Source organism: Sinohyriopsis cumingii, chromosome 7 (assembly GCF_028554795.1).
Source record: "Sinohyriopsis cumingii isolate HCF-2022 chromosome 7, ASM2855479v2, whole genome shotgun sequence".
NCBI classification, from domain to species: Eukaryota; Metazoa; Mollusca; class Bivalvia; order Unionida; family Unionidae; genus Sinohyriopsis; species Sinohyriopsis cumingii.
The window spans coordinates 80635767-80646896 of NC_142967.1; the positions used below are offsets into that span (position 1 = coordinate 80635767).

The 11130-nt window shown below is 32.8% G+C and overlaps 1 protein-coding gene across 2 annotated transcripts in view; it reads left to right on the plus strand.

Moving 5' to 3' along the window:
- Positions 1 to 10699, plus strand: part of LOC149795610 (solute carrier family 23 member 2-like) — a 162095-nt gene extending 151396 nt beyond the window's left edge. The window contains exons 12-13 of one of the 2 annotated variants that reach the window (XR_016422363.1): positions 2038 to 9481; positions 9524 to 10699. Coding sequence is in view for 1 of the 2 variants with exons in the window: in XM_089965435.1 (XP_089821561.1) it covers positions 2038 to 2258 (221 nt within the window). In the remaining variant the exon portion in view is untranslated. Of the gene's footprint in view, positions 1 to 2037 lie in introns of both variants that reach the window. The other variant, XM_089965435.1, reaches the window with a different exon arrangement.
- Positions 10700 to 11130: the final 431 nt, after the last annotated feature.

Genomic DNA, 11130 nt, shown 5'->3' on the forward strand with positions numbered 1-11130 from the left:
ACACTTTGTATGCTTATAGGATGTAGCCTTTAGGCCCAAATACCCAATTTTGTATGTTTATAGGATGTAGCCTTTAGGCCCAAATACCACACTTTGTATGCCTATAGGATGTAGCCTTTAGGCCCAAATACCACACTTTCTATGCTTATAGGATGTAGCCTTTAGGCCCAAATACCACACTTTGTATGCTTATAGGAAGTAGCCTTTAGACCTAAATACCACACTTTGTATGCCTATAGGATGTAGCCTTTAGGCCCAAATACCACACTTTGTATGCTTATAGGATGTAGCCTTTAGGCCCAAATACCCAATTTTGTATGTTTATAGGATGTAGCCTTTTTGCCCAAATACCACACTTTGTATGCCTATAGGATGTAGCCTTTAGGCCCAAATACCACACTTTGTATGCTTATAGGATGTAGCCTTTAGGCCCAAATACCACACTTTGTATGCTTATAGGATGTAGCCTTTTTGCCCAGATACCACACTTTGTATGCTTATAGGAAGTAGCCTTTAGACCCAAATACCACACTTTCCATGCTTATAGGATGCAGCCTTTAGGCCCAAATACCACACTTTGTATGCCTATAGGAGGTAGCCTTTAAGCCCAAATACCACACTTTGTATGCTTACAGGCCGTAGCCTTTAGGCCCAAATACCACACTTTGTATGCTTATAGGATGTAGCCTTTAGGCCAAATACCCAATTTGTATGTTTATAGGATGTGGCCTTTAGGCCCAATTACCCAATTTTGTATGTTTATAGGATGTAGCCTTTAGGCCCAAATAGCACACTTTTTATGCTCATAGGATTTAGCCTTTAGGCCCAAATACCACACTTTGTATGCTTATAGGATGTAGCCTTTAGGCCAAATACCCAATTTGTATGTTTATAGGATGTGGCCTTTAGGCCCGATTACCCAATTTTGTATGTTTATAGGATGTAGCCTTTAGGCCCAAATAGCACACTTTTTATGCTCATAGGATTTAGCCTTTAGGCCCAAATACCACACTTTTTATGCTTTTAGGATTTAGCCTTTAGGCCCAAATACCACACTATTATGCCAAGGTGCCATAAAATGCTTGAATATACATAATAAAATACTCTCCAACATCCCTTTGCACTTTGAAGGATTGTCTAAGGAGTTGCATGTCATATCAAAAGGAATAGGAAGGACACTGCAGGGATTTCCTTTTTAAAAATTGTCAAATACATTATTGGATCTTGAGTCACAAAGACATCATGGGGCCCTGAGTTACAAATTCATCATGGGGCCTTGAGTCACAAATACATCATAGGGTCTTGAGTTACAAATACATCATGGGGTATTGAGTCACAAAGACATCATGGGGCCCTGAGTTACAAATACATCATGGGGCCTTGCATCACAAATACATCAGGGGGGCCTGAGTTACAAATGTGTCATGGTACCCTGAGTTACAAATACATCATGGGGCCATGAGTCACAAATACATCATGGGCCCCAAGTTACAAATACATCAAGGGGATCTGATTTACAAATACATCAAAAGGCTTTGTGTTACAAATATGTAATGGGGCCTTGTGTTGCAACAACATCATGGGACCTTGAGTGACACATCATGGGGCCCTGAATTAGAAATACATTATAGGGCCATGATTTACAAATAAATCATGGGGCCTTGTGTTACAGATACATAATGGGCCCTTGAGTTACAAATACATCATGTTGTATGTGGTTTGAAGGTGAAACAATATGTGCCTCAGAAGCTTTGATATGTAAACATCAGGAACTAAAGTATTTTAAATCATGATCAGTTGCAAGCTGCACAGACCCAGATCTGCCAGCACTTTACTTTGAGATCTTTGACTGAAATGATCCTTATTGCATTCATTTCACATGTTAACTAAAGCATGCAGTTTATTTCAAAAATACTTCTCCTTTAATGTCTTTTTGTGCCTAGCCTAAGAAATTTATTATTCTGTAAGAAAGAGAACTCAAGGAATAAGACTGTGTGACGTTCTTAATTATAACTTTATAAAACTTGTCTTTTCCAGGGACTTCAGAAGAACGTGGTATCACAGCTTGGTACAGGCAAAAAGGATCTAATTATGATGAAAAGAATTACTTGGAAGGAATGGAAATCTACAATCCATGGCTTCCAAAATCGATACGAAGTTCAAGAATATTAAAGTTTATTCCATTCCTCCCAGATCCTGAGATCACATATGCAGTAAATAAAGAAAATGGAGGAAAAGAGGAAACAGAATTATTGTAACATAGACTGTGTCTGTAAATTTTTAAACTGAATTTATCTGTATGTGATTTTTGCTGATGGCTTGCAGGCTGCCTCAGAAATATGGTGGTCTCTAGAGTATTTGCAGTTTTTCATTGGCTTAAAATTACAAATATTGTGGATTATAAAATTTTGAAAAAAGCAAATAATTTTAAATAGCAATGTGGTCAGTCTGGTGCTCAAATATGTTTGATACGGAAAGAAACATTGAAGTGTGTTTTATGCCTTGAGGATTATTGTATGAAAAAATTAACTTCATCATTTGATGTCTGAATAGCTACACATTGGTATATTTCACCTGATCAAAATTGCTTAGCAGATATAAATATTTAATCATGTTTTTAGCTCGGCTGGCCATAAGGCCAAGTAAGTTTATGGCATGGTCCCTTGTACATTGTACATTGTCCATTACATTTGTGTATTGTCCATTACAATTCCTTTTTACAACATTTCTCAAAAACCACATGACCAATTTGCACAAGATTTTACAGGGAGCATTTTGGTATTGAGGCCCTTCAATTTGGTATTGAGGCCATCCATTTTGATATTGAGGTCCTTCATATTTGGCAAATGAGGCCCTTCATTTTGGCATTGAGGTCCTTCATATTTGGTAAATGAAACCCTTCATATTTGGCAAATGAGGCCCTTCATTTTGGCATTGAGGTCCTTCATATTTGGTAAATGAAACCCTTCATATTTGGCAAATGAGGCCCTTCATTTTGGCATTGAGGTCCTTCATATTTGGTAAATGAAACCCTTCATATTTGGCAAATGAGGCCCTTCATTTTGGCATTGAGGTCCTTCATATTTGTTCAGTGGGTGCTTATCCTTTATTCAGGATGGTAACCATTACTAAAACAAAGAATCCTTTACATAACTTCTTTTCAAAAACTGCTCAACATGATTTTTACCAAATTTGAAGGAAATCATACCAGCACAGATAGCTTTACGGTTGATATAAATGATACCAATCTTCTGTCATATATGGTTGCCATTACTAAAAATAAAGAAACCTTTAAATGACATGTTCTCAGATACTGCTCAACAAAATTCTGCCGGATGTAAAAAAAAGGCATAAAGGGCTTTATTTTTGTACAGATTATGCTGAACCACTATCAAATACAGCTGTCATTAATAAAAAATATAAAAACTGTTATTTGAGTTCACAAAAACCACTGAAAAGAATTTGACTGAATTGGACACCTGGCATAAAATCTTTTGAATTCTTACCAATGATCCTGATCCACCACCAACATGGCAGCCATTACATAAAAATATATTTTTTTTGGAAAAAGCAGTTTCTCAGAAACTGCTCAGCAGAATTGAGAAAATTTGGTAAATACGATCTGGTGTGAAGGGCGCTGATTCATCATCGGATATTGCTACCTGTACTAAATATAGAAACCCTTTAATCACATTGGATTATCAGTGGCTGCGGTTCCAGAGGACATCAATCCTAATTTTGTCCTTATTACAAGTACCGGTAATATAGCTGATGCTTGAGAAAACAAAGTTTTTAACGAGTACCTTTCTGTCCATACATTTTCTGATGACTAAGGTGGATGATTTGCAGGGATTTATTTCCATGGATTGAGATAAATAACACTTTGCAATTTTTGTATTTGTCCAAGACTAACAGCTGTATCACATTTGACTAAGACAGTACATGTTATAGTGCAATAAATCAATTGACAGTGCATCCTATTTCACATCTGACCAAGTGCCACCTCCTTCCCATTTAAATGCAGCACATTGAGTACTGCTAATTGATTATATGCAATAAAAATGTACTATCTTGGTAGGATGCAATATAGTTATTACCATCTTTATTGAATTTAAACATTGCAATTTTGGATTTAAACCATGCATCAAAAGCAGATATTTGAGAGACTCATCTTTCCTGTGATTGTAGTGGACTTTGTTACATTTAATTGTACATGATTAATCTGTATATCCAGTACATATGTCCATGTTGTGCACCCAGTCTGGAACTATTTAAGGTGTTCAGTATGCTTCCTTATACCAAGCCAGACTGGTATAAATCTTAGTTTGTTTTCACACTGTATAGCAGTGGTACATAATAAATACAAAACTGCGTTCAAAGTTTCTTCAAAGTTAGAAAAAGAACTTGTATGCTATGGCACATGAATATGGCCTTGACATACTCCTTATCAAATGCATTCTTTCCACCATTTTTGAACAAATAACGTGTAATTTTGTTTTTATATGTAATGATATGAAGACCTATAAAACAATTCTTTGGAAGTGACATTTATAATGATCACCTAGAAAAACAGATCTTAGGAAGTGACATTTATAACTTGTACTATTCAGCATAGCACAGAAAAGCATCAGATTTAAAATTATCTAGTCCATCCATTTGCAATGTCAGTCTGTAATAAGAGTTGAAATATATTGAAGATTTATGTTATTCTCCCTTTTGATAAAAAATTCTACTTTTTTTGAAAATTTTTTTCACTATTAAACATTGGGGGGGGATTAACAGGTAAACATGTTACAAGTAATTCTCAGCTGATTCATAATTCAACTTTTTTCAATAAAAAAGCAATGAAGTTATCCTTATGAAAAATGTAACTCACAAAATATGTTTTTCATGGATTGAGCATGTAAGAAAATTCAGAGGTTGCAAAATCTTACTGACAGTTTGGTATCACCTGCCTAATGTTTGTTTCCTTCCTTATTGAAGGCAAAAACATTTTTTCAATTGTATTCCATCAAGTTTCAATAATAAAATCCAATAGATGTAATAAAGTGATCAAAATATGGTATTCTTTAAATTCTAAATAGTGGTGTTTGTATGATGGAAAGATGGGAGTAATGTAATACAGGATTCATGTTGTACATAGAGTAATGTAATACAGGATTCATGTTGTACACAGAGGATCATTCATGAGTACTCATTTCAAATGAAATTACAAAACTAGTTGAATAATCAATCTTGTTAGTAAGCAAACGATTGAAATTATTCAGGGGTTTCAAATGTCATTAGAAATGAGCACATCTACAAGAATCTAGAACATATACAAATAATCTAAACTATAACATCTAAAAAGATATATCTACAACAATCTATCACATTTACAACAATCTAAACTATTACATCTACAAGTATATATCATATCTACAAGAATCTAACACATCTACAAGAGTCTAGAACGTAAACTTGTTGATTTTTCAATAACTGCACCAAATATCGAAGTACTTGGAATGAACTGAAATGCATTTGGATTGCTTGGGTATTTTCCCTTTCCAATTATATTATAGCATTATTGTTTTAGCCATTGCAGGATTTTGCAGAAAACAGATACCAAGTCTAGATACGAAGATCAGATTCGATGCACCAACAGCGGCACGAATAAACTGAATAATCACAATTATTTTTACCTCTGATTTGATGCCAATACAAATGTGCCAAGAACCATTTAATCTCTAAATTGTTCAGTGATGTTTTTTTATGAAATGAACAAACTCTATAAATTAAACTTTTCTGATTTCACAGGTTCACATGCTCTGTGAATTACTTAGCCCCAGTTTATTCCCAGATATTGCAAAACTCTGTATTGTCTGGAAATAATTGTGTACTCTATTTATCTCATACTATTTCATGGCAGAGGTCTTGCTTGGGAATATCATGATAGCAAATTGCAATAGCCATGATAAAAATATGAAACAAATTCAAGAAAAATAATGTAGTAACTTGCACCACTATTTTATTACATTTTTTGCTGAAGAAAACTGTGTAGTCTCTACAAGTTGTGAAAGTCCTGTCACATGATATAACCTTGATGTAATGTGATTATATTTTGTAAAGGCAGCAAAGTTTTGGTCAAAGAAATGACTGATAACCAATTTCTTTACCCCCTTATCACGCAGTCATTGAAAGTGATAGAAATGACCACAGAGGTTATAACTTGAATTAACAAGCTGGTAAAATCTGCAGAAACCAAGATATAAATCCAACAGAAAGTGAAACCTGTTAAAGAATTAGATTTCAATATGGCAGAACCAGTGATGAAAAACACTGACCCATTCTCAAGAAATCACTTGAAAGCTGAAGCCAATGACTGTAACGCTGCATATTAAAGTATGAATGGAGGCATGAAATAGGAAAATGTTGAAGTAAAGAATGTAATTTATTTGGCTTTTCATTCCAGTATACAGGTAAAATAGACCACGTAAATGTCTTATTTTATTTTTATGGTAATCACACTATTAACCCACTGTTTCAAATGACTGTGTCTCGTTTAGCCTATTTTTAGTATTAACTCTAACAGAAATACTGCATCATTATGTCATTTGCGATGTCATAGCAATATATTCACTATAGTACATTTATGATGAACTAAAACCTGTGGATATTTTAAAACTTTTTTAATCAACCCATAATTTCAATTTGAAAACACATAGTACAAACCTTAAATCTGGGTATTTTCCAATATAATGATTGCTATGAAAGATCATATCCCTAATTATAAAAAAATCCATTCTGCAAAATGATTAAGCTGTATGAAGACTTGCCATGGATTCTGGCTCAAAAATTTTGGCCAGTTCATTGAGTTGCTGGAATTTTCCCATTACGTGGTAATTCCAAGAACTTGTCATAGTGCATTCTTTGTTGTTGGAACATCCTGTGCGGTCCATCATGAATGTGATCTGCCATTGTTTTCCTTGTAGACATGAAAAAAAAACATGATGTATTTTTACTAAGTCTGTCTTTTCCAAGTCATTCATTGGTTAATAGTTCATATGATCAATTAAAGTCCAAGTCATTCAATGGTTAATAGTTCATATGATCAATTAAAGTCCAAGTCATTCAATGGTTAATAGTTCATATGATCAATTAAAGTCCAAGTCATTCAATGGTTAATAGTTCATATGATCAATTAAAGTCCAAGTCATTCAATGGTTAATAGTTCATATGATCAATTAAAGTCCAAGTCATTCAATGGTTAATAGTTCATCAATTAAAGTCGTTACAAAAGTTGTACAAACTTTTTTCATGCAATAGAAGTTGCTTTTAAAAGTTTTAATTTTTTCATTAAGTCTAAATGAAAGATCAATGTTCTAAAAAAATAATATATGTATTGCAACAAGAATGACAAAAATAAAACAGGTCTTTATGGAAAATCTGTTTTATGCGCCACATTTTGCCTGCCATTTTTATGTATATTAATTTTAATATTTTCTCTCCAATACCAGTGTGTAAAGAAGATATTAACTATCTGCATTGAAATACCACAGTAACTTTGTCTTATTTTTACCTCTTTATCATTCAATATATCTTTCCAACCAGACTGAAATAATACATACCAGCATCCTTTTGTAGCTTTCTAAATTTGCATGAGGTATTGACAAATATTCATGGCTTTTAGTTTGCAGTGTCAGTTAAAAGCATAATGAAGTAGTCTCCATTATTACAAGTCATTATATGCTTTTTTTTCACAATAATGTAATAATTCTGTACACATAAACTTTGTGTTATGGAAATCAAAGCCAGTTGTAAGTGAAAACATCGAGCGAAACGAATCAGGACTTACTGGAACAGCATAGTGTATGTTTGATTTGAAGGTGATTTTTGAGTATATCAAGCTAGAATGAATTTATCTTGACAACAGTTTAGATTTGAAGTCGCAAGATTATAGCTTTAACTGCCAAATGTGGACTTAGATTATATCATCTTCTCTTTATACTATAGAACCCAGATTATATTGCTGACTTTTTATTCTTTATGTCTAACTTTTAAAACAACTAACACTCATAACAAGCAACCTAATTTTTTTTATATAGTATTTTGCGTGTATGCTTCTTGAAATATATTTTTAATCATTCTTTGTTTCACTTTAAAATGTTATTTTTGTTTTTGTATATGGCCCATTGTAATGATAGGGGAGATCTTGTGCAAATTTCCTAACCAGTGACTCCTTTGTACTCACTGACAGATGTGTTAAATCTTTGAATTCAAACTAACAACTATGCCTAGGTTTAGCTAAGATCAGACCAATGCCACTTAACTTCAGGAAGTGTAAAATGGTAATCATTCATGATGATAGTGTAGATGTCATTTACTTGCTGAAAAAAAGCAATGTTGCATTGTAAATGATCAGTTTTGGGATTTCAGACTAAATTGAGTTAATACAGAAATAAATTTTGGGAATATTTAATATAACTTATATATCTTTAATATTGTAAGAGTATTGTTATGCATATTATCATTTCCATTTACTATTTTGTTACTGTTTTCTCTTTGACCAATGCTTCAGCTAAATATAGATATTTTGGTGTCATCTCCATTATTGATTCTTTATTTTTATATACTTTAAAAAACAAATTTTTTATGTGCAAAAAATTACAAGAAATATGGTAGTTGATGTTTGCAAGGTATGTTTCAATTATTACTTAAAAACAGTTATTATATTTGATTTTTATTTGTTTTGTTTTTTAAAAAAATCTCTTTACAAATAGAGTTTCTCTCATTTTGTCCTTTACTAACCAATCATTTCCTAATGCAAATAGTGATACCATACTGGAGAGATATACCTGTAAAATCTGGCTTAGTGTATACACTCAATTTTTAAATTATTCGAGTCATATAGGGTTTGTTTTTTATTTGCACTTATCAATAATGAAGTGTATACCATTGCAGCTATTTGTCAAGCTTCGACACTAATCGGCTAGTTTGAACAGAATACTGCTGATAGCTCTTCCCATTGTGGGCTCAGGGATGTACAGTAGGGCCAATACACCCTCATGCATGTTGTCAGGGATGTACAGTAGGGCCAATACACCCTCATGCATGTTGTCAGGGATGTACAGTAGGGCCAATACACCCTCTAGCATGTTGTCAGGGATGTACAGTAGGGCCAATACACCCTCATTCATGTTGTCAGGGATGTACAGTAGGTCCAGTACACCCTCATGCATATTGTCAGGGATGTAGAATAGGTCCAGTAAACCCTCATGCATGTTGTCAGGGATGTAGAATAGGTCCATTACACTCTCATGTATGTTGTCAGGGATGTAGAATAGGACCAGTACACACTCGTGCATGTTATCAGGTGGGTCCAGTACACCCTCATGCATATTGTCAGGGATGTAGAATAGGACCAATACACCCTCTAGCATGTTGTCAGGATGTAGAATAGGACCAATACACCTTCATGCATGTTGTCAGGGATGTAGAATAGGTCCAGTACACCCTCATGCATATTGTCAGGGATGTAAAATAGGTCCAGTACACCCTCATGCATATTGTCAGGGATGTAGAATAGGTCCAGTACACCCTCATGCATGTTGTCAGAAATGTTTTAAAGGTGTAGGATTACTGGAAAATTGTCTTCATATTTTAAGGATTTTACCTTTATTTGTCTCAGTTTTGTCTTTTTCAGTGTGATTATACTCGTACAGTACTGTATAGCAATTTTTTTGTCCTGATGTGCTGTTTAACCTTATACATACATTTAGCCACATTGTGACACATTAGTGATTACATAGGATGTTCATCTTAATATAGCCAGGGTTGTGTTGATGTGCTGTTAAAACTTGCACATACATACCGGTACATTATGACACATTGGTGATTACATTGGATGTTCATCTTAATATAGCCAGGATTGTGTTGATGTGCTATTAAACTCTATGTATACATATTAGGATGACAAAAGAAGCAATGAGTAAAAAGACAGACCTTAAACAAAATAAAAATAGTCTGGAGTAGATTTATCATTCATTAATAAATGGGACATATTAGACATTGTTTTATTTTAGATACATGTACGTATTTTTGGAAGGAATTGTGTACTTATATTTTTCTATGTATTTAGTTTTACATATGTGAATTATCCATATGTTATGCTTGTATGTTTTTTCCAGGCTATGTTATGAAACACAATACAGTTGAAATGATTTAATGAAAAATATTGAAGTTATCACTTGAAGCAGAATTATATTTTTTTTAAAATTTCATTTTATTTTTTAAAAATTCTGTATTGAAAATGGAAATGAAGTTGAAAAGTGACTTTTTTGCTACATTTATGAATTAAGGTATTTCCATGGCTAAGGATTGCATTCACTTGAATTAAACATGATGCAATTAAAATATTTGTATTTTGGAAATGGAAAGATTATTTAAGAAAAACACACACAGATACACACACAGAGATATATATATATAGTTATTTATTATATACTTAAGTGTGAAATATAGAGACTTATGGGCAAAATAATTTTCATCTTTTTTCATTCCTATATTTTCACATGTAAAAAATAGATCTTATATTTCACATTGAAAAACATATTTTTATATTTTTACATGTGAAAATATAAGATATCCCATCATGCCATGCAGTGCTTGATTGTGTGCCTACAAAAGATGTACCTGTAGAAACAAAAGTTAACCTTCTAAACTTTACTTTTCCTTATTTAATATGGGATATATATATATATATATATATATATATATATATATATATATATATATATATATATATTATCTCATTGGTACCAAAAATGATGTATTTTAACTTGTGGCCTTTTCACTCATTAAATATAATGTTTTTGGTATATGTATATATACACACACACACACACACACACACACACACACATTTCTTATTTTGTAGTTTTTAATATAAATCACAATGTTTAATTTAATTGAAGACAAATGTCATCATATTGATGATTCCTAACAACATAATACAGAAATTACCAATTAATGAATAGCAATATTTTTATACATTTCTCATAATCAGTTTCCATTTACTCATGCTCATTTTCATTAACAACATTGTCATATGCTAAATTTCAACCTCAGAAACTATGATTCTTTAGTACAAAT